The 25500-nt window shown below is 35.4% G+C and overlaps 1 protein-coding gene across 1 annotated transcript in view; it reads left to right on the top strand.

The window, feature by feature from the left end:
• Positions 1-5058: 5058 nt before the first annotated feature.
• Positions 5059-25500, top strand: part of LOC141433353 (vitamin K-dependent protein C) — a 44038-nt gene continuing 23596 nt past the window's right edge. Inside the window, exons 1-8 of the mRNA XM_074095351.1 lie at positions 5059-5149; positions 12329-12441; positions 12758-12878; positions 12952-13090; positions 14497-14557; positions 16187-16299; positions 19767-19888; positions 22212-22435. Of these exons, the coding sequence (XP_073951452.1) occupies positions 12376-12441; positions 12758-12878; positions 12952-13090; positions 14497-14557; positions 16187-16299; positions 19767-19888; positions 22212-22435 (846 nt within the window). The 5' untranslated portion in view covers positions 5059-5149; positions 12329-12375. The remainder of the gene's footprint in view (positions 5150-12328; positions 12442-12757; positions 12879-12951; positions 13091-14496; positions 14558-16186; positions 16300-19766; positions 19889-22211; positions 22436-25500) is intronic.

Genomic DNA, 25500 nt, shown 5'->3' on the forward strand with positions numbered 1-25500 from the left:
GGATATAACTTTGGAGGTATTGACTACTCGTATGAGCTGAGTAAATGACCGACTGTTGATCTAATTGAGTTTTTAACGCACAACTTAAACTAATTAGTCTATTAAGACTAGGATCCTGGAATGCTCGGGGCTTTCATTCATCATGTAAATGGTCATTAAGAGCAGATTTATATAATTTCAATCCATAAGGGGTAAGGTGTTGTATGGAAAATTAAAACCGCGGAAGCTGATGACGGTAAAATAAAAAAAATAAAAAAAATATCACGGGACAATTCACATCAATTGACCTAGTCCCAAAGTAAGCTTAGCAAAGCTTGTGTTATGGGTACTAAACTAAGCAACGGATAAATATAATTATATAGATATAGATACATACTTAAATACATATTAAACACCAAGACCCGAGAACAAACATTCGTATTTTTCATACAAATATCTGCCCCGACACGGGATTCGAACCCAGGACCTCAAGCTTCGTAGCCAGGTTCTCTAACCACTAGGCCATCTGGTCGTCATAAAAAAATATGTTTTCACTAAACTAAAAAAGATTAAGGCAGTCTTCGTTTCTAAAAATCAATCCCTTAAGAGTTTAGTTTAGTTTAGTTGTTATTGTAATACTATAAGCAGCACTTGGTAAATTGACAAACTCTGCCACAGTTTCCAATAAAAATATAAATGTATCGTTATTGAAAACTTAACCTCACTCGTCCTTTAAAGTCAAGTCGTTTCTTATTCAACAAATTATTTTCAAGCAACTGTACCTAACTTAATACTTCCTTAACTCGATTGTTTTATTCGAATATAAACGAGACAATGATGCTGATGCCTGCATAAGTAAACTTTACTGAATAAGTAAAGTGAGCTCTTTCATTTGCCAAAGACAAAGGGTAGAAACGACGATTTCTGGTAAATCAAAATGACAAAAGCTTAAGAGGGTGCTTATTTTACAAATTTACATGAAATAAGGGTTACGCACTTGTTTACAAAGTGACTTATGTAGGTAATGAGTTGATGAAAACCTCAGTAAGTACAAAGTCAAAGTATGCGATGATGAGCGGTGAATAATAAATATTTGTCATGAATATAAGGTATGTTATATTATTATATTGTATTGCATTATATTATTAAAATAATAAATACCTATAGGTAATAGGTGCATAGATATGTTGGTAACTGGAATGTGCACTTAAAAAACTACTCGCAGTTAAAACGAGTTTGATGATAAATCAGGACATATAGGCATGGACAGCATTGCAAAACAACTTTACCTAATGAACAATTAGGAATGCAATATTCATATTTAAGAATAAATTTCCTAAATATGTTTGTTTTAATTCTTTTAGAAACGGAGAAAAAATGTATTTTTATTCTAATAATAAAATAAAACTAACAATAAATGAGGGAATGCTGCCAGCCTCTTGGGCACCATGCCACGGGGCCTTTATTAGATTTAATTTAGTAGGTATTTAGTTTTTAAGTTAGTTTATAGTTAAGTTTTATGTAGTTATTTTTTCTTAAATTCTTGTAATTATACAAAACAACAATAATCTTTTATACAATTAATAATTATGTTATGTATTTAACTGAATTGCAAACAAAATATTGTACCTGATCCAGACATTATTTTTATAAAAACAAATCAATTATATTTAGGTATAAACTTATCAATACTAGCTAAAAAACACAAGGGTCACGGTTATCAAAGGTTGTGTTGGTACTAAATTAGGCGAGTCTGTTGTGAACTACAACTTTGTACTAAATTGCTGACACACTTCCTAATTTTAGAGGCGATACTTTTTTCGGATTGTTTAATCATTCAGCTAACCTTATTTCGCTGACCTGATAGAATGTTGATAATATATTTGGAGGAAAGAAAAAATATCTCTCGTCGCCTCAATCGGTCTAAGCTGTATAAATATTTAATTGCGCCGGTCGTTGAGCCTGCGTTATCACTTCCCGTAACTCTCACAGAGCCGACAACACTTTAATCGACGGATAACGGTGTACCATTTGGATACCGTAAATTATGATTTGTGTTGTGTACCGCCAATCGATTAAGTTACGTCTACAGAAACATGATAGAAACTAACCATCTATCAAATTGTTGTCATAGTGCGAGATTGATGACTGAATTTTTATATTGATAGAAAAAAAAAAAAAAAAAAATTTAACCGACTACAAAAAACCATGAAAATAATTTAATATTTTTTTGAAGTCGGTCAAAAATCAAATGAAATTTTGAATTCTTAGTAGTTTCCTAAAACTTGTACAGTCTCCAGTGCCCCGTTAGTGTAAGTTTTCGGTTACAAAATACGTCTCGATCGCGTTCGCGTTAAAATCTCACTTTGTATGGAAACACAAACATCGCAAACGTTCCGCTCTCTCTCTCTCTTCGCTGTTCGTGTTTCCATACAAAATGAGATTTTAACGCGAACGCGACCGAGACGTATTTTTTAACCGAATACTTACACTAAGGGTACAGCACCAATATCTGACACAACAAGCGTGCATGAATATCTGATACGACTCTATTTCTAGGGCCGGAAGGACGTGTCAGATATTTTTGCACGCTCCGCTGTGGCAGATATTAATGCTGGTGACTGTACCTACATTTAGAGATAAGACAGCTTTGCTATTAGTCTTAGTGGTACTTATAGCAGTTTTCAGCGGTTAAAGAAAAATTTGGACCTTGAGAATTTCCCTAGAATTTCTTGTCCATGACTTTCGGAGCACAAATTTTAAAAATAATACTAATTTTCTTTTTCAATGTATTTTTAAAAATATTTTGTGATCTTTAGATGTTTCGTTTTTTTCAACACACATCCTAAAGGCGTTACTACGCATGTTGTTGTTTTTTTATTGGTTTTGTTGTAACTATTAATAATAAACTATTATAGGTCCCAATCACCCAATGCGTATTCCAAATATTTAAAGCACTTATAATCTCTGTTACAGGAGCACCTTTACGAACTTCAAGTGCGAGTCAGACTCGGGTTTCGAAGGTTCCGTACAAATTTGTAAGTATCTATGAATATCCAGTGTACACTGAAAGCACTCAACGGGGTTTTGGTTCCCGGCAATTTGTATGGAAATGTGATAACAAAGTGATACAAGGGCTGGCTGAGGCACGGAAACCTAAAAATAATGGTAATCATCATCATCAGACCTCCTCTCAGAATGTGAGGGCTTGGAAAAATAACAAAATAATGTGTTCTTACTCAGCCCGGAATAGAACCTAGATAGCTGTGTAAGCGAACTATTACCGTATCGAAGTAATCTGATAGTGATTGGGGTTCGAACAGTCCGTTCCCTTAATTGAAGTGAGGGTTTGTTTGCATTTTGTTAGTGTTTTGGTGTGTGGTGTTGCAGGGCGGTGGTGATTTCTTACCATCAGGAGACCCACTTGCTCGTTGGCCATCCAGTGGAATAAAGAAAAAGTCCTATTGCGGAAGCAGAAAACATTTTTATTTACAAACAATAATTATGGGATATCTTGACGAGATTAACCGTATTTACCAGTATTACTTATTATGATGTTTATAGTAATTAGTACTACTGACTGAACGGATAATATTATGAAAGATAATATGTTGTAACATTAATTACTTACTTTTTTATTCAATACGGTGCCAATATTAGCATTCGAATAATCTTGATCCCTAATATTTTTTTTATGCATGATACTACTTAGACCACATGCTTGATAGTAAGGGAAGATGAGGTCTAAGATGAAAAGAGTACACTTATTTGCTTGCCCTAGATTTATGTTTTATTGTTATGGAAAGCCATGCTCTTATATTAAGCCTTCGTACTGTTCCATACAAGAAGGAAAGTCCCTTATGTATGACTTATTACTAAGCCTGCGCCGCTCGTGTGCCAAACTTGGTGGAAAGTGGAATAATAGCTCAACAAAGTCTAAAGTAAAACAAAAAACAATAGAACCCTGCTAAGTCGTTGTCGAGCTTGCGATTAAAATCTCGAACTGAATGAAAGAAAACAAAGCTTTTTTTGATAAGATATTTTCAGCACTGAGTTTTATATAAAATGCTTTCGTAATTTGGTCAGCGCGAATTCTTTTATCGCTATAATGTGAGAACTACGCAATATTCCGGGATAAAAACGAACTGTGTAAAACGGTTCTCTATCATTTGCCCGAATTTCATATGCCCGAATGTAATGTTTCTAGAATTTTCATTTGCCATAAATTTATTTCTGAAATAGTAATTTCTTCAGAGTCAATATAAAACTAACCTAACATACCTACTGCATTCTATATTATGATGACATTAAAAAAAATCTTGAAAACAGCACGGTTCTATATATTTTATGGCAAACGTTGGTATGGCAAGTGAAATTCGGGCAAGTAAAGGTAAACGGTGTAAAATAGGTTAAAGTATACCGTAGGCAACAGGCTACAAACCTGTCACTATTGTACTATTTTTGTCAAACTTTAAATCTAAAATTGTTAAAAGTGGCTCCTAAGCGGTAACTCTTCGTGTGCTCTGCCTACCCTATTTGGGAATACAGGCGTGATGTTTGTGTGTGTGCAAAATAAAAACTGTCCTATACCGCTCAGCGTTGCAAACTATCTTCATAGCTTTGATTTAGATTAGTAACAGACAGGCAGAGATACTTTCTCATTTTATATCAGTATGGATCCAGCAGATACTTTATTAAAACTCAAGTATTTGTGTTTTCATTAGCCGAACCACGCCGAACGTTTGCTCTATGAAATCTAAGATTTTTAAAAGACGAAAATGTTTTTCGTGTATGTCTGATGATAGTAAGGCCAAAAACCACAGTCCCTGTTTTTGGCGCCAGTTTATAAATTATGTTTGATTTATTTTATTTCAACTGAGAAAATTATATTTTAATACGAATTGATGACTTTAATTTCAATTATTTTATTTCTTCCACTACTAATAGGTAATTACAAAATTATACCAACAAATAACAAAAAAATTGAAACTCCTGTAAAAGCAATTAAAGACCTCTCTCAACTCATCCCACTGTAAAAGATTGTGCGTGGTATAGCGAGTAGCCTCGCGTAGTCGCACGCGCACCGCAGTATTGGTCTAGTCGTGCGCGTGAGGAAGTTGGCTCGGTTTCGCGGTCTAGTGATTGATGATGTGATAGTTCGTTTTTTGAGGTAAGTCCATAATTAGGATCAAACAAACAAAAAAAATAGTATTTTCAAACTTTAAAATGTATTTGTGATAGATGAAAACTAAATTAATTACGGTACTAATATGCAACCTTAAGTAGTACAGATAACTTTCTTCACATCACCAATTTCTAGTTAAAATTTATTTTCTGCAACTTTTGAGTCAGCTAGAACGAAATAATCACTCAATCCTGAAATAACTTACAGATTTAATAGCAGTTTAAGCCTTAATTACACGGACATTAATTTTAGTTCCAGGAAAAAATATAATGAGAAATACCGGTACCCTGAAACTTTTCATTTTTAATTACTTTTCGGTAAACTTAAAAAGGCTAATTATTTACTAAAACTTATATCTAATTCAACGTTATTTTATTAAGAACTAGTTATATATTTTTGAGTAATACTAAAATACAATTTTACAGTCAGTCAGAGTAAAAAACAGGCAATATTCGGGACGATTAAGACGAAAATAAATTCAAACTCAGCGCTAAGCGGGCATAAAAAAAGCGTTTTGTGAGTAAAATTTGTTTCGTAGCCAAAATATAATTTACAGAGATTTCAATTCGCGCCGCTAAATTCATTTACTCCTATTATTATACATTTAGATGCAGGTCGTTTTAAGCCCCCGTATTTTGCACCACATGCTCTACAATAAATTGATTGCCACCGATTAATTTCAAAACTTTTTTTGTTAAACTTGGTAGAAAACCTTGTACCTATCACAAAAAGAAGCTGATTAAAAGGAAAGCATTTATTTCAAAATATTTAAACTGGCTATTTGTTTTGTCAGTATTTAATCCTTATTTGTTTTGAGTTTAAATGGTTTTTTGTAAAAGATAAATAAATGGACAAAAATACAGTCATTCAGACAAGTTTCAAATTAAACAGTTCAGTCCTTTGAAACATAAACGCATTGAGTTTCAGATAGGAATTCATTAAATTGACACAGGTACCTATATCAATGTCCTTCCTATATCAAAAAGATACGTCAGACATTAATATTTATTTAAGTGAAGGCGTGTGTTAGGGCCAATACCCCATTCGCGGAGTAAATTCACAGGCACGATTTGCAAATTACTGCTGAAATTTACGTAATACTAATGGTTTGTAATTTAAGTTGGCGTGGCTGGAGCATTATCATCAGGGCTCCATTTCTGTTTGTAATAGGCTCCCTTTTTGTTCGGGTCTATGTAACTACAGTGTCGGAGCTTACCCAATCACAGTTCGAATAACAGGTCTACCCACAGGGTCCACTTCCTATTGCACTAATTCTAAGCATATCTAATTTGATTAACTATTTGTATCGTATCTGCCTTCAATACACGAACACGAACAGATTTCTAATCTCTATCACTTAACTTTATCAATGTGTTGTATGACTGGCGATAGTGAAATTTTATTATAAATCAATAAATTTATAGTATCGCATTATTTTGGCTCGAATTTTTCTAATTTTAAAATTCAACCGGATTGTGTTTTATTTTAAGTTTATTTTGGAACTGTGAATATTTCGAATTGTTTCAGTTTAATTTTAAAGGTGCGAAGGTAAACGTGCACTCATTGCTCACTAGGGTGGTCCAAATATGTATGAGCTTTCGTTGACCACATTATGAGGTCGCTTGGAATTGCAAGTAAAAAGTACTACCTACAACGATCAGTTTTCAAAATTATCTGCTGTGCTTATATTAGTACTTATTTTAAAACTACTTAACTGCTTACGTTAAACATCTGGTTTTTCGGAATGCCTAAAAAATCGTTAAATCAGATCGACCTTTAAGTAGGTAAAAATTGTAAGATTTTGCTCAAATTTTGCAGAAAGGCGTTTAAAATCTAATTACCTAAAGAGAACCCTGTGGAGAAAGTACAAAATAAAATTCGACTATCGATTAGGTAGCGCTGCCGGTATTTTTGGAACCATGCGTATGGGATTCAGTAGGTACCTATAACTTTACGCATAACATGTTCTGGTATTAGTTATCCTAACCCTGCCGTCCCTTTATGTTTTTGAAATAACCATGTATGTTAGGAAGAACATATGTGATTTTCCCACTAACGTCGATGAGCCAAAGGCTGGCTAAAACCAAAAGTCGTTTCAGGGAAGTTGCATACGTTTTTATAATAAAATTCCAAAGAATATTACAAATGAAACGGATACAAAATTCAGATCTATTGTCAAAAGACATTAATATCTAAGGTGTGTTATAAAGTTAATGATTATAATATCATTTGAAAATAATTCCGATCCGCATTGGCGATCCTTTCAAATAGCGAACCTACAGTGTTATAAATAAAGCTGTGTTAAATACTTGTGATGTATAGATATCATTTAATAATATTGTAAATCTGTCGAAAAAAAAATACCTCGTTGAGTTTCTTGCCGGATTCTTCTCAACGGAGGTTTTTCCGAACCGGTGGTAGTTTTTTTTTGACATTCATAGGTGCTTGTTATAGCCTAAATTGAATAAAGATATTTTGACTTGGAGTTTTCTTACATAGTTTTTGTTTATTTTTTAACTTGGCAATTCGATATAATACTATTTGAGCTTGTCCTAATTACTGCCTGATAATTCTGAATCTAAACATAAAAATATGAAATAATTATCGGATTACGGCTTGATTGCCACATCTAACCGAAACTTCTTAGACATACCTATATAATGTTTTTATGATCAATATGGAAATGATCTAAGCGCACGATAGGCCGTAATTTTATGGGACATAAATTAATTTTCGCTTCATTAAAGTACTTGCGTTTGTTGCCAATTTATTTATGTAATTTATGCAAGAGCAAGTGCCCAGAATAGGCCTCTTTTTATGGCTGTTAATTTGTTTCCAGTGCTTATAAATTCACTTTGTGCTCACATAAATTAACCCTAACATATTCATCCACTTGATTACATTTCCCGCTAACACTAATTATAATAAAAAAAAGACTAAAAAAAGCGGTACGCTAATGGTTTCACCTGTGGCTTCTCAAGGACCGTGGATACCCGTACTAGGATTTTTGTAAAAGTATTTCGGTATTTATGCGCGGAATTATACCCGAAGTTTACCAAGTGTGAAAAAACCTATACACGTCCACGAAACAGTTTAAATAGCCATAGGCTAAGCCATACGATTCCAGCAATTTAGTGTAGTATTTTCATGAGCATTCTGTTTGTACCTATGCCAATAAAAAAAACCGGCCAAGAGCGTATCGGACACGCCCGATTTTAATGAAAATTTGCACTTTAAAGTTGAATATTTCTCAAACGAATCACTAAATAGAAAAAGCGTCTTAGCAAACCCCTACTTTTAAAAGACCTATCTAACGATACCCCACACTATAGGGTTGGATGAGAAAAAAAAATAACCCCCACTTTACGTCCATGGGAGGTACACTAAAAAAATTTGATTTTTTTATTGTTTCATTTTGTCGGAGTAGTTTATATATATCCGTGCAAAATTACAGCTTTCTACCATTGATAGTTCCTGAGCAAAGCCGCGGACGGACAGACAGACAGACATGGCGAAACTATAAGAGTTACGTTTTTGCCATTTTGGCTCTGGAACCCTAAAAAGAGTGCCGTGCAGTGAGTAGAACGTCTATCAACTGGATCTGGGTACAAAATGAGCCTTAAGTGGCTACCCGAGGTTTTCATCGATTTTTGACAAGTTTTGAATCGTATCTCCTACTTTTGCGCTACAGATAGAATTATAAGTCAAACGGCTATCGGTTCTCCAATCTTTTATCTCCATTTTTGTCTACCGGATTTTGAAAAAAAATGCATACTTAATTTTGTACGATTTTTTTAAACATTGTCTGATAAAACACTTATTTTGTATCTCTATTGACGTGAGAGATGTAACATATACGAAATCTACATATTTGGGTTCATCTTTGACGTCTCTAAAAACTGGTCGAGGGTTTTCATTTGAAACTAATTAACACAAAAGTTATGGCCAGAAAACCAGTTTTTTGGCCTAAAATTGTTCAACTTTGATGCCAAATATCTCGAAGACAATGAACTTTGAAGTAAATATGGGATACTATATTGCTTAAAGCCGTTGTTGTTAATATAATAAGCAACAAAAAACATTAGAAAACTAAGGAATTCAGATCGAAGGTCATTGGGGCATGGGATCCCCTTAACATCGAAACATCATTGAAAATTATGCTTACGACGCAATGTTGCAAATCACTACATGTTATACTTGCCAACCTTTTGTAACTAGGAAAAACTGGTGACCATGCAAAGGTAGTGATGCGTGTGTTTATGGCCGTGTGCATTGACCCGCGACTGTAGGTATATGTACGAGGGACGAGTATTGGGTACGAGTTTACGGACAAGTGCGTGTGATTTACTGTTATCGATAACTAAATCACCACACCCATCACTATTGGAAAGATTATCGTTCACACGGTGTCGGGTTTTATGGGATCCTCTATGAGGTCACGAAATAGCCTTCAGATAATCCTTTAGTAATAAGAGACGATCACTAGAGACCACCAAGAGCAAGTTTATTCCATTACAAGAAAATCTAAGAAAGTGATACTGGAATAACCTAGCTATAGGTTATAAATGCACGTGTAACGCAGAAGCTTGAATACCTTTGAATGAAATTATTCGAGTAAATAAACGATGTTCATTTGTTTGTTATTACCTATAAAGCCGAGTTTAGACTTGCAAGAAAAATCGTGCAAGTTGCATTACATTGCGAGGCCGTAAAGCCAACGAGTTTGTAGTGGTCAATCGAACGCCGCAATGTAATGCAACTTGCAAGATTTTTCTTGCAAGTCTAAACTCGGCTTAAGATTATGGAAATGAAATAAAAAAATTGTTCGAATTAATTCAGTTGTGACAGCTATCATTAAACTGTCGTAGGTACATTGATTGACAAAAATGATTGCTGGAACCCCGAAATTCAATTTAAAAGTTAAGCGGGCCTCATTAACGCAACTATTTGAGCGACTGACGATAACACGGGAAGATAAAATTGTTAGCATCAAACATTTGATACGAACGTAATGAAAGGATGGTTTATATGAGCTACCGTTAGTACGTAGATATAAACTGGTAGGTTGGTGAACTCAACGAGGCGTTAAGGCCAAGTGTTCAAATTTAGTCGCTACGCAAGGATGGCGCTGCAACCGACGAGAAAAGGGAATTCTTATTAGGGCCCGAATGACTTCCGCCTCGGAAGCAAGATTAAGGTTTAGCCAGTCCGCAGTTAATGCTTCCCTTTTATTTACATAGTTACGGTAACTCAGTTCACCAGAAGATTGTTTTTTTTTATTTACATATTTTCTTGCGTTAATGCAAATACAAATTAATTTATGAAAGAGTTTGTTGATTAAAATGATATGAATAATATTTTGGTACTTAGTCCTTTGGTACTTTGATACCTGGTTTGGTGTTTGGTTGGTACCGTACTTGGTCTGTTTTATGAAATAAGTTTGCTTAAATCTTTGTTGAGAATCTAAAAGTTTTGATTTGTTTTAGGGACCAAAAACTATTCCAATTTTACTCGGTAAAGTTTAGCCTCTCCACATACACAAAGAAGAAAAACTCGGAGCCGTTAGTTTATCTTCTGTAAATAAAGAAAAAACTCCGGCCACTTGGTCAGCGAATTCCACATAACATCCAATAAAGATTTAGGTGGAGACACAATAAATTGAAGATTGCCTACAGCTATTTGCCTGGCAACCCTTTACAAGAGTTGAACAGAATACCAAATACAGTCTACAAAAGAGGGTTTGTCCAATCTTACGCCACCCATGCCATATTTGTGCCTATCATATTTCGTACAACAATGTCAACGAGATACCACGACCTTTCTCAAAATGGCCGTGTAGATTGGTGCTAGACACATATCGTGTAGTCACTAATTATGCTGCTCTTGAGCCTTTGTCTCGCTGACAATTTATTCATCCTATTCAGGAGGTAACTGCTGCAAGAAAGTGTACAATGACACGTATATTGTGTCATCATTTGGAAATGGTTCAATTTACAGTAATTTGAGATCATTTTGGAACTGCATCAGAATTAAAATATGGAACTTGTCTACATGTTCCATTGCGACAGTTTTGAATAAATCTGAGTGACAACGAATTTTATGTATGCTCCAGCGGCAACATCGCACGTTCGTTGGATATACTTTCTGATGCTAGTAAATTTGCATTTCAGTACCACTACCATGAGTCAACAGTGACTGTACTCGAAAGCGACGGCGTAAATTATTTGTATGGAGAATTGTACAGCGCCTCTACAAATAATTTACGCCGTACGCGTTCGCGGTCACTGTAAACTCATGGTAGTGGTACAGGAAAGCGTTGCAGGTGTTCAATGTTTTGCATTAAAATTGTGATAGCGAACTACGAATATAACTGTTTGTAAATAAACCCTCAATTGAGTAACATTTACAAATCAAACTCTGGTGGAGCATTTAATTATTTTAGACGAAATTTTACTTTTAATGAAATTAATTTATCTTCAAACGAGCAATTTTTGTAAATTTATTTATTTATTTCGAAGATTTCGGAAACAGCTCTAATGATTTCAATGAAATTTGATGGTTTTTCCGGGGCGAACAATAAATCTTGTTAGGTCTTAAGTATCAGTGCAAAAAAGCGAATTATCGAGTTAAAGACGTCGCCCAGGTACTTGCAAGTATTATTCAATGAAAACATTGAAATACAGTTTCATTTTTGTGAGGAGGTGGTAGCAAGAGGGTCCCCCTCCTAGGTAGGTATGTATGTATTTTGATTCCATTGCAAAACTATCACCGTAATTTGTTAATTGTAATTACGCTTTAATGTAACTAAAATATACCAAAAGCCGTTTTAAAAAATAAAATATTTTTCGGTAGGTTCGAGTGATTAATTTTACCACAAAGTTTTGCCTCTCTATGAAGAACTACTTCAGGTTTTCTTTCTTAGTATTTCTATTGTCTTTCTTTAGACGTTATGTACATATATATCTCCAAATAACCTTAGTGGTTACATTGTTGACCTTCCCAATTAGTAGATACCATCGTAATTTTCTTACGGCTCCCTAATTCTCCTATAGGCATTTTCCCTTTACTTTGCTATTAACTGAGCGCCTCATGTGTTAGGTTAGTAAATAAACCACAACTTTTGAAAATAAAATAATTAACCTTGGCCTTTTTTATTCTATTTAGATGTGAGTTCTGATGGAGTTTAGTATTATATCCTGATCCTGAAGAATATGAAGCAGCCATGCACCCTGATATTATCTCTTTTATTATTTACGGAAATCACTTGGACGCATTATGTGAGTAGCTGCACTATTTAGTTGCATTCATTGCACAATATAAGTTCTACATAATATAGCTACCTGGTAATGTACATTTTGGGAGCTGCAACTGACAATGCAGCTCGTCTATAAAAAACGTCTGGCATTCTGCCAAATTGAAATATGCCTTGCTTCATCAATTGAGTGCACCCATTGTATGGGAAATAGAAGTTTTCAAAAGACTAACCTAGTTGTCCGAAATGGCAACAAATTGCTGTTGTAAACTACAATAGCTTATTGTCCAAATATAGTATAATCGCGCGAGATTTGACTGTTGATTGTTGATACCTTTCAGGCAGGAGTAGAAACTATAATTGGAGATATGAATGTACACAGCGATGCTTTTAAAGGAAAAGGTCGAGGAAATATTAAAACGAGAAACAGAAAAGGTGTTTGGGATAATGGAAGTGGAACAGGTAAGGGCCTTGTGAATTGTTCGACGTCAGCGTGAAAATATTGTAATTTTAGTTAAAGCAGCGCTTTTTCCAGGTTGTACGAGTAAATCTGGAGTGCATAGTTATACTGTGTGGAGCGGGTGGAGTGGTTGTCGCGGCGGACGACGCACTCGGCGGCAGCACTGCCTGCAGCGGCGGCACTGCGGGGGCTCGCTGCGGGTGCAAGTGGCTACGTAAGCATATCCACTTGCAGCAGAACCCCTTTTTTAGGGTTCCATACCCAAATTGTGTCCAATAATTTCCTACTAAGGCAAAAGGCGGTATCTGAAAAAAGGCATTTGAGTTATTTGTACCACAGTGTAGCTTAAGAGATGCTGCAGCAGAATATTACCAATAAATAACTCAAAATTGTCTTTTTGTGATACCGCCTCTTGCTTTAATAAGGCAGAATAGGACCTTATTAGCAAGCCTTCGCTGTCTGTCTGTCGTTGTATCTTTTAAACGGTAATGACATTAGCAGTGATCGTATTTCTCTAGCATTTTCAGTGCAGTGCTTGGGTTGTCAGTAATGCCCAATTTTAAATTATTTGAACCAAAAATGTTTTTTTTTTTAATTTTCGAGAAAGGTGTTTAAGGATTATGATCAAACAAGTCAACTTCTTGAAATTTGATGATTGTTGGGACGAAGCAATGTCCAAGGTAATTTAGTAATAAGTACATACACAGCAGTAAATTTTAACATGTTGCATTTTACGTAGGTTGCATGTAGGTATGTGGGAGCTTCATTGAATAAGTCTACAATTTGTATGCCTTGCGGCGCAACATAGAGCACTGTTTTTTTAACACTAAGTACTCTGTACTGTAATTACCTGTGTTGAACAAATAAATGTTTTTGTGTTTGTATTTTTACGATCTCTAGGTAAGGTGCTACTTGATTCCAAGCACCGTCGACAACCCTAGGTCGCTGTCGTGTATCATTTGACGTCATCTCACCAAAAATGTTAGAAAATTTACACAGATTTTCTTTAACAACTATGGCCGCTATTACACCAAATAAATTTACGACTTTCTACCTCTAGCATCGGCATACCGTTTAAAAGTAGAATTGTGGTGGAAGCAACGCTTTGAATTGCATAATAGACCTTGAACTACCTGATTGTTTTATTCGTTTATTGTGAAAAAGAAAAAATACTGGTAAAGAGCATTTTAGTGTTTGTTTCTCAAATGACAGTGATGGATAGTTAAGTAGAACAAAGGTAGTTCAATCGAAATCATAAATGGTTTTTAGAAGACATGAGTCTGTTAAGTGTATATCCTGGAGCTCATTCTTCTTGACAACTTATGTTTCGTTACATAATGTAAAATTTAACAGTACCTTAAATTATTTTTAACTTTAAAAAGTAAAATTTAAAAAGTATTTTTTAAATCCACATTAATGTCGCCGTAATTTCTTCAATGCCGTACTTCAGTGCCTTTCGAATTCAAACAAACGGCATTGGATGCCTGGGATTCTACCTACGATGAAATTAAAGCCTGTTACTAGATATCTAGGGCTCTGTTACAGAGAATATCTGAACGTGAATGCGGAATACCGTTTATTTATAAACAGTCAGCGTGTTGACGAACGCCTTGTTTACAGTTGCGGGTTCGGTGCGCGAGACAGCCACGCGCCGGCTGCTGTGCCGCTGACTGTGCTGACAGTGAGACCAATGCTTAACTTTAATGCTTCGCGTACTGTTTACATATACCAGTGATACAATCATTTTATACTTTTTTGATATTTCTGTGAAAATGGTAGATTTAGGGGCTGTTTCACCATCCATTGATTAGCGTAAACCGACGGTTAAATGTGATGCCGTCTCCGTCTATTCGAACAAAACGAATAGAGACGGCATCACACCTAACCGCCAGTTAATACTAATCAATGGATGGTGAAACAGCCCCTAAAAGTATTATAACCCATATCGCACCTTTGCGACAAAACTGTGACATCTGGAATTATCTCAACTTTGGAGATAGCACAGTTTTGTCGCAAAGAAGCGATATATATTTAGAATGGTCTAATTATTAGCTTTTGTTTTTTTTATTCTTCCACCATATTTTTTTCGCAGACGCCATATTGAAATATTTATATACCCTATGTCACTTCAACAGTTATGACGAATCCAATGATACCTCATATGATAAAATCGGTCCAGCCGTTTAAGCTGCAGCGAGGACCAAAGAAATGGACATAACTACCCACATACATACATACATACATATAAATAAATAAATAAATACCACGGGACAATTCACACCAATCGCAAAGTAAGCTTAGAAAAGCTTGTGTTATGGGTACTAAGCAACGGATAAATATAATTATATAGATAGATACATACTTAAATACATATTGTATGCTTGATCGATTGATTATATACTTGAAAAACATAACCCTCCTTCGGGCAGTCGGATAAAAAATACCCGTAAAGCGGAAAGGAGGTTAAATTATCCCAAACTTACTGCGTATTTTTTAGCACGATCGGTTAAGTAATTTAAGTGCAAAATCATAGCAAACAGCCAAATAAATTCGTACTCAATTTCGCATTTATAATACTACTACTGTACCTACTACTGTATTACTAGTTAGGATGTGAAAGTTCAAAGTTTGTGTGTGTGTGTACGTTTGTTAATGTAGGTAGCTGCAGCAAGCAGTTGGACGTCTGGAATAACACATACATAGGCTACTTTTTATACTGATAAGCCCACGTACGGAATCAGGATAACATAATGAAATTTCAACTGCTAAGATTAAACATGAAACACATGTTAATTCAGCGTGTACCTAAGTTTTTTTTGGAGCGCAGGTAGTATTTAAAATTGTTTTTGTGAAATAGAGCTGGTAGAGATCTAGAAACAGTTCTATTTATTAGCTGCTGCCAAAGTAAGCGTTAGTAACAATATACAAAATAATGATATCAAATAAACAGTAGCGAGGAAAAATAATGTGCGAAAAGAATAAAAAAATGCTTTCGGATTGTTGCCAGATTAAACTCGATGAGTAAAGACTGTCCGACTATACAGAGCTTTAAAACAAATAATAACATCCTGATGTTAGGTACTTTTTCTTTCGTTAACATGAATGCATACATAAAAAATAGTTTTCTATTCTATGTAACAATTAAATACTCGAGGATTTACTTCCCTCCCAATATATAAAAAAACAACGTATTGATTGATTATGTAGAAATAACATAAATTGAAGTGTTTTGTTTTTGTATGCTAATGTTTAAACCTTGCTCGAAACTGTCTTCAAAAAATGACCATTGAAGAGTATAATTCCTTTACAGAGTCAAAGAAGACAATTAGAGCATAATGAAGACGTACAAAAGAGGTTCCGTGGTTTTTCACCCTGGACCTCCTGGACATCATGCTCGCGAAAATGCACAACAGTGAGAAAAAGGTAAGACTTAAATATTAACTGTTACTAAAGAGCGTCTGTTGTGAAGATGTATAAACAAATTATTTTTTCATCATCATCATCATATCATCCGTAATGCTGGGGCCATACATATTGCGATAACGCGAACATTCGCTTTATCGCGATGTGGGTAGCCGAATATTCGCGAATACTTCGGCACTTCGGGCGAAGCCGCAGACACTTCGCCCCACTGTCGGTAAACTCGTGCACATCAAAGGCGTACATAAACTATCGATATTTCTTTGTTTGCAATGTGGCCATGCACAATGCCTTAGGCCGAAGACAAAGTTTTATCGCAATATTTTTTATCGAGCGCGTAACGATTTCACCGCGAGCACGCAACGATATCGCCGCGAGCGCGCAACGATGTCGCTGCGAGCGCGCAGCGAGTGCGCTGCGTTAGCGCCGAAGACGCCCTATTATTATTATACGAAAGTCTACATTATGGCGTTTTTGGCGCTAAAGCAGCGAACTCGCTACGCGCTCGCAGCAGCGACATCTTTGCGCGCTTGCGGCGATGTCGTTGCGCGCTTGCGGCGAAATCGTTATACGCTCGCAGCGAACTCACTGCGCGCTCGCCTCGCTTTCAACTCTTCCGCAAATCGCTAGTGTGATTAAAGCCCTTATTGACGATTTACGCCAATTTGTGTTTTTAGAGGTTGATTTATAATAATAATAATAATAACGATTAATAGTTACAACTACAAATCAAAAGCATTTTTTAGATCTTATTCTTAATTATGTCACTAAACATTTAACGTCCGACAATAAGGTACCTTTTCAAATACGAGTACGTTAATCATTTAGTGTTTGTTGAGACAAAGTTATAGGTTTTTGGTAAGAGTTTTAATATTAGTCGTTTTCAAATGATATCACTTTATATCACTAAACCTTTTACCACCGACGATAACCTTTTCGAAAATATATACTTAGTAATTGTACTAACTTTTTACTAAACTATACCTTGAATTTTGAGACTGAAAAAACTAGTTTTTTAAGATTTGTTGAGTCAATTTGGTCTCATTTGGCTATGTTTGAGCGTACTAAATATAAACGTTTGTTGATTTTGACTGTTTAATTACATTTGTAAACCACAAAGTTATTTTTGTTAAAGAATTTTTTATATATAATAAACAACGTTAATTCAAAACGGACTAGTTCTTATTTAGTGTCCCATTACGCATAATATTATTTCCTTCGATAAAAATCCTAGGGAAATATACTATAAATTGAAAATTAAGTAAAAAAATCCATCAACCTTTTTTTTTACTTTATGCACTTTGGCAAGGTAAACTACGAGTATAGGAAAACAGTTGTCCAATTACAAAATTGTTCTTGAAACCTGAAAGCCCGTACAATCTACTCCTCAAATAGCATGTTATCTATGTAACTTCCAACAACAACATACTTTTATTGGGTGTATAAGTTTGAATTTAATTTTCTCATAATCACCTTTTCCGGCTTTTGAGGTTCAACATTTTCTTTTAAATATCTGTTAAACCTACATGCATGTTTCTTACATGGTTCGATAGCTAAATGTATGTAGATTATGAGGATATCAATAACTCAATACCGACAACGAGGTACCTTTTCCCAGATAACGCCACATTTATTAACAGAAAAAATTGGGGTTCCGTAGTAAAACTACAATAATGTAACTCAAAGTGTAAAAAAAGTTGCCTTAAAACATCTTTCATCGCATGCGCTGTAAAAACTATTGATTATAGAACAATCAAATGTTTAACAATATTAAAGAATACATCAAGATCTACAAAAACACTTTGGATACTATAACTACTTTTTTACATTTTAAAAGTTAACAGAAATGACGACTAAAATCAGACCATGTTATCCATACCTATATCCTTATCCAAATAAATAATTTTATATTCAAGACGGTTTCAAAACCTGTAGATTACTTTTTGAATTATTCAAATCGGACTTTCCATTCAAAAGATATTACGAAAAATTAAAAATATCAATCTAACCAAAAAATGCATTTAAAGTAGAATTCTGTGGTAAAGGTAACATTTGTGAAATTATTGTAAAAAATAAATGCAAATGGGAACCCCGTATTCATTTTTTTAACAAGTCCTAATTAGTACCACTATTGCTTGGCACAACTTGTATTAATTATTACTATTGCACTGCACATTGCTGATAATTTTACTTTTTTTAGAAAAAAAAATTGCGCGCGTTTTTCTTGTTTAAACTAAATAAAGTCATCTTTTAGTAATTTATAGCAAAGTAAATTGTCAGATAAAATACTAAAACTCTTTAAATAATCCTGATAATATTATTATTTTTTAAGGGTTCCGTAGCCAAAATGGCAAAAGCAGAACCCTTATACTTTCGCTGTCTATCTGTCTGTCTGTCTGTCCGTCCGCGGTTTTGCTCAGAGACTATCAATACTAGAAATATATAATGTAAAGTATGCTGACAAAATGGTACAACAAAACATACAAAAAAAAAAAATATTTAGAGTAGTAACCTCCTCCCCATACACGTAAAGTGGAGGTGTTTTTTTCTCTCATCCAACCATGTAGTGTGGGGTATCGTTGGATAGGTCTCTTAAAACCATTAGGAGGTTGCTACAACGATTTTTCGATTTAGTGCTTTGTTTGCGAAATATTCAACTTTAAAGTACACATTTTCATTAATCGAGCGTCCGTAGAGGTTAAAATTGTTATTTACACCGTAACAATTTTAACGTATCGCAATTATTTTTGTCCTTTTTTCGTATTGGTATATTTTTACAAAGCTTTAGCAAGGTACGCCGTACACATACTATCAATCTAAGTTATAGATTTAGATATACTAATGTAACAAATCGGCAATGTAAGCGAAAGAGCGTTAGTATTATGCTCTATTAGGGAAAGATTGTAGAGTTGGCACCTTTAATCTTATGTCATTGGCAATAGAGATGACAGCAGGGTGTCGTCTATTGGGCATTAGCGTGTCGAGCACTCGGACGTTTCCCTTACTATAATATTAAGGGAAACGTCCTGTACGCTATTAGCATGTAAGACCCGGTCCTAAATACTCAAAGCCCGGTCAGACGGGCTTCCATCACGAGAGCATCTGGACGGGATGTATTTAGCTCTAGTGATTCGGGAACGCGCAAAACGCTCCGTCTGGACCGGGTCTAAGAATCTAGTGACACTTATAAATTATTCTCTATTTTACTGTAATGATAATTGTTTTATTTTTTAATTTATTTTTGTTCTATGTCTATCTCAGTCATTTTACAACCGATCTGATGGTAGTAATCTGTGATGTGGGTAGGTGTATCCTTAAATGCTTAACATTATACTATTTTAAACATGCAAAAATACTCATTAACGACGTGGCGCTTATCGATCGACTCTGCCTTATCGATCTTAAGATTGACGACTCTGCAATTTTCTCGAACGCGTAAACGGGGCTAAAAGCACTGTTTTCTCTTTCAGGCACTGTCGCAAATCCGCACTGTGCGGTCGGAAGGTTATAAGGCAAAGCGCGTACTGCTATTTGGAGGGCAGTTTCTGCCACCGATGGATTCGAGGGCGCATGCAGCGACGCAAGGACCCAGGTGAACTTGCACATAGGTACTTTCTAACAACTTTACCTAACCTAGCCTAGCGCTACGCTTAATTTTAAATAATATGTCTAAGAGCAGTGAAAAAGGGTCTTTCTACACTTTATTTAGAAGTGGCTGTTTCTCACGACTTCTGAACTATGCACAGTTTCAAAATAAGTTGAGTCATGCGAGGAAGAGACAGATTCCTCCATCAATCACTCTAACAAACTTTTGCGCTTATTAAAATCATACTCTATTAAAAGAAACGTAACAAGTAATATGGACCCTATTTTCATTGCTTTAGGCAGCTGTCTCACCGCCGGCGAGGAAACGATTGGATATTGACTATTTTTCTCGCTTAAGAAACAAACAAAACATATAAGATTCTGTGTGAGTAAATCAAAAGGACACATATATTAATAGTTGATCGCTGGCTGTTCACACTGCCAGCGAGAACTCGCTCTTACATCTTTTTTCGCAGCGAAAAGAGCTATAATACCGAGTGCAGCGAGTACCTAATCGCCCGTCGCACTCGAATACTTGCTTACAGACAGCCGTGCGACAAAACTAAACTCGCTTCTCGCTGCTCGCCCACTCGTTTCTAGTTACTCGCTCTACTTGCTTCTCGCTCATTATCGGCGGTGGGACAAGTGCCTTATTTTGTGGCTTCCTTTTGACTAATCTAAGGATCTCAATTGTTTCTTAGTTTCTTAAACAATAGTTTTGTTAAAATAAAAATACACTGGTGTTGACATTCAAAGCAATCCAAAGGTTACAAAGCTCAACCTCATGGAAATGTAAGTCGATTCTTCAGACTATGCTGTAGTTAAATTAAAAAATGTTACTTTAATACAGTAAAGAACTGCTAAAGCTCAGTACTTCAAGGACAAAATATTTTCCCACAATGCTACACAAATTGATTTTTGCAGGTGGTAGGACCTTATGCAAGGTCCGCCCGGATTGCTACCACCATCTTGCTCGCTAATCCTGCCGTGAAGCAGCAGTGCTTGCACTGTTGTGTTTCGGCGTGAAGAGTAATACAGGTTGGCAACGCATCTGCAATACCCCTGGTCTTGCAGATGATTACGGGCGGTGGTGATCTCTTACCATCAGTAGACCCACTTGCTCGTTTGCCATCCAGTCGAATAAAAAAAAAGATTAATTGCCAATTTGGTAGCAAGGAAATTCGGAATGGCTCAATTTTGTATCGGTGAATGTCGGAAACAGCTAGGAATCACTCTATTCGTTTATTGAGCAAAATTGAATCTTTTTCAAACTCTTCGGATCCCATCAATTCCTGAATATAGCCTGCAGACCGGAGTCGTACTTATTGTACTTTATTGTTTAGCTTACTGTTCAGTATAATACAGAATTTATAATGCTGAGTGAAGAAAGACAGAATACCTTTAGATGTTACGATCTAAGATAGGTTGGGGAATTCTATTATGACTTTAAAATTTGTGTTTAGATCAGTCAAGTTAAGATGAATATTAAATTTATAATTTCAGGGATTGATTTATAAGAATTAAAGAATACAATTATCTTACACTAGCTGTCGCCTGCGTCATCGTCTGAGAAAAATTCGTTTATCAAGTGTCTGAGAGAACTTTACAATTTTCTGGCTCAAAGTATCCTATGTCCTTTTGAGGGTTTCAAAATTATCTGAGAGAGAGAGAGAGAGAGTAAGAGAGAGAGAGAGAGAAAGAAACATTTATATTTTATCTGAATTACAAATAGCTGTTTCCCGTGACTTCGTCTACAAGGAAATCGTTTATCACGCGAACACGGGAAAAGTACAATTTTTCGGAATAAAAATTATCCTGTGTCCTTCTCAGGGATTCAAACTATTTCCATACCAAATTTCATGACGATCGTACTTTAGGCATGAAATGTTACAAATAAACAAACATACTCACTTTCGCATTTAACTATATTGTGAGTAAAAATAGTACGGATTAGAATTACTGATGTTGTAAAGTATGTACCGCTTTTTCTTCTTGTAAAACCGTAATTCATGTAATTTGTTGGCTTCGTAACAGACATCAAACTTCTTTACTAGTCTAGCTATATTATTATGCTTAGTTAATAAATAAAGTAATTCTTTTCCCACCCTAATATCCAATAATATTTGCACGACATAAAACGCCCTGGTCTGTATTTGCTCGCAAACTAACGTGACAATCGGTGTAAGCGAAACTATTGTTGCTTAATCAAGAATTTCGTGAACGGCTAGGCTTATGAGGCATTTATATTTAGGTCAGAGATTGAACAACGCCCGTACTATTTTCTCTATAGAAGCAAAATAGCACACACGTGAATAAAAACTACTTTTCAGAATACACGGTGGTTGCAACCATGCGTCCGCCGGCCCTTGCGATTCATCCTGAAGATTCGAAGGTGACTCCCGAGGTGGTGGAGTGTGGGAAACTGGGCCAGTACCGCGGCTCGCCGGCGGCGCGCCTGCGCGCGCGCATGAGAGATATGGTCCGCATTATTGGAGGGCGGCCCGCACCACCTGGCAAATGGCCATGGCAGGTCGCAGTACTTAATCGGTATAAGGTTAGTTTTTGTCAGTCAGCAGACAAATTACTGGTTATTTTTGCAGCTATTTATGTTTTGGTAAATCTACTTGACATCACATGAATTCGGTTGTTTTTTTATTTATTTTTCTCTCGATGTTCGTTTGTCATAAAGAAATGGTGAAGGAAATATTTTTTCCAAGATAATTAAGTATGGATTAGAGATTTTTTTTCAATTGAATTTTTGAAAAATATGTAGCTCGATTGATATACTATTCGTATCGATGATTCCGCCAAGGTCGAGGTTGCAGAATACGTATAAGTAATAGATAACCGATGTTTGGTAGCCTAGTACTAGGGATTACACTAATTATTGACAGGTGTTATTATGATATCTTCGTTTATTTTGCTCTGTGACAGTCTCAAGGCGTAAAGCTACCCTATTGTTTTTGAACAAAATATGAAATAAACAAAAATAAACCGGTTAAGTGTGAGTCAAACTCGCGTGCCGAGGGCTATGTACAAATTTGTATGTAGGTATCTATGAATATCCAGTGTTAAAAGACCCCCTTTCCTAAGCAAAATTTTCGCTGCGTGACGCGTGAGGTCATTTTAGATAGTTACTGAAATAGACAGATAGTCATAAAAAGTTATAAAAATATAATCTTTACATATATTTGTATCAGAAATAAATAAATAATGTTACTACAAGTTATGGTTTTAATATTAAAGATTGCAATTGCAATGCCCTTGCAGGGTTTCACGTTCTCTTATTGTATTTAATGTTATTATTATAACAATACAACAATTTGAATCTCTGTTCTATACTCACATTTTTTCTTTTACTGGAGACGACACTTAAAAATATTGTAGCAAAATAGGTACGAGTAATTAATTGTTTAATGCACTTCAAGCGGCACTAACTTAAGCTTTAACCCAGTCTACCCACGGCCGAACGAACATCGGATCCAGTAATAAAGTTTAAGTTATAGAGTTCAAAACTTTAATACTTAATTATCACTGCCGCACGAACCGTGAAATTATAATCCTCGTTGAAAGGAACAGGCGGTACGCAAGCTTGATTGCTTCGTTTTGTTTTAACCAAGTAGGTAAATACTACCTACAGAAAATTTACCAATTTTAATGGGTGTCGTTCTTATAATTAGATTAACTCAAAAAGTACCTAAACTATACAGGATTTTTGATATCAATTTGAGTTTGAATTTGATGTACGTTGGGTTATAAATAAAACAAACGAAGAAAGTTTCCTTCTCCGATAAATAGAATGGGGAATGGATGAAAATTTTAGAATCGCTTGAAACTTTTTTTATCGATAGTTAATAACCTTCCTAAAAAAAATTAAAGAGTTTTCTCTAGAACAAAATAGTTGCGGTTGGGAACTTCACAGGCACCATTGAATTGCTTCGCAGGTTTGTACAGGTTCTCACGATGTACGCAAAGCTGTGTAATTTCAAATGTCCGCACATGAATTTGGAAAACTTACCGGGTTTGTTGTTTGGGCTATGGAACAACCCGTAGGCCACCGGTTTTTTTATCGATAGTTAATAACCTTCCTAAAAAAAATTAAAGAGTTTTCTTTACTACCAAATTACGATAGTCCGGTTGGTTACGGGTTGTTCCATAGCCCAGGACAAAATGAGAACAATAATGCGACAGGTCCATGTCAGTATTATCCGGGCTGGTAAAGAGTGTCACCTGTCAAAACGAACGAGTCAAAGACTACATAACTTATTTTTTTTTTAATTTTTGTTCTGGGCTATGGAACAACCCGTAAGCAACCGGTATCGTAATTTGGTGGTAATAAAAACACTTTCATTTTTTTAAAATTAATTAATGCTACTTAAAAATCTGATATTTTTTTTCTGTTAATTAGGAAGGTTATTACTATCGATAAAAAAAGTTTCAAGCGATTCTAAAATTTTCATCCATTCCCCATTGTATCAAATTTAAAACTATATTAACAAATCGATTTAATATACGGTATTGTGTATTTGCATATAAATCCCTGTTTTTCGCTTGAAAACAGAGAATACTTTCCTTTCCACACCCAATGCCACTGCCAGGCTATTTTGTATCTCGGATGGGCTATTTTGTGTATTTCAACGACAAACTCATTTGTTTTCCGCTGTTATCGGAAAATTGCATACATAGGCAAGCCACTCGTTACAGATTGGATTTAAACCCTTGTTGCGACTTGTGAACATATCGAAAATGTGCTTGAAAACATACAATGAATAAATGTATTCATATTGAACCATAATATCGATAAAATCTCTAATTAACATGGATTCATTTTTATTTTGTCTAATGTAAACATGTAAGTATATTACCAGAAATCCTCGTTTTTGTCTGTAATTGAAGGGTAAAAGGAATCGTAGTCAAAATAAAGGCTTTAAAAATATTCGAGATCACATCTCGGCAATGGTGTTAAAAAAACACTTTTACAGAGTTTTGGTACCTACTGGTAGTTTAGAAAATGACGTGTGCCCATTGCGGCCTATTTACTGAATAAATCATTTGAATTTGAATTTTGTCTAAACTTAGATACGCTCGTATGCTAGGCATGAAGATTCCAGACACCTAAGTGAAGGGTTTCGTTTCGTATTCTGGGCATAACTTTATGCTAATCGCACATAAAGCAAGAAACGGCCGTTCATATTTGGTCCGGTTTGATTGTCGGGATAATCCCCGACTGTTCCAAAGGTCTCGTATTGGCATAATAACGCGTGTGCACGTCATAAAAAGTTAAACCGTGTAGCGTTTATCTTAATATTTGATAGCCCCAGTAGGACAAAATTGTTTTTATTAGACATTCTGGTGCACTGGGGTTGTCGAAAACACTGATTCATGTACCAGGGTGGAACCTTTGTGCTACTTAATGACATGTTGATAAACCATACATTTGTCAAGGAAATCATAGTGAAATTGATTTTTAAAAGGTTCCACCTTGGTAGGTACATAAAACCCCCCAAAAAACGTCGCTGATATAGTGGAATACGTCCGTCGGAAGAGCGGATACACGCTGAGGGTGTTCCAGCTGCAGTCGCGCCACTACGTGCACTTCAGCTCGTTTGTGGTGCGCGT

The sequence above is a fragment of the Choristoneura fumiferana genome, chromosome 12 (assembly GCF_025370935.1).
Source record: "Choristoneura fumiferana chromosome 12, NRCan_CFum_1, whole genome shotgun sequence".
NCBI lineage: Eukaryota > Metazoa > Arthropoda > Insecta > Lepidoptera > Tortricidae > Choristoneura > Choristoneura fumiferana.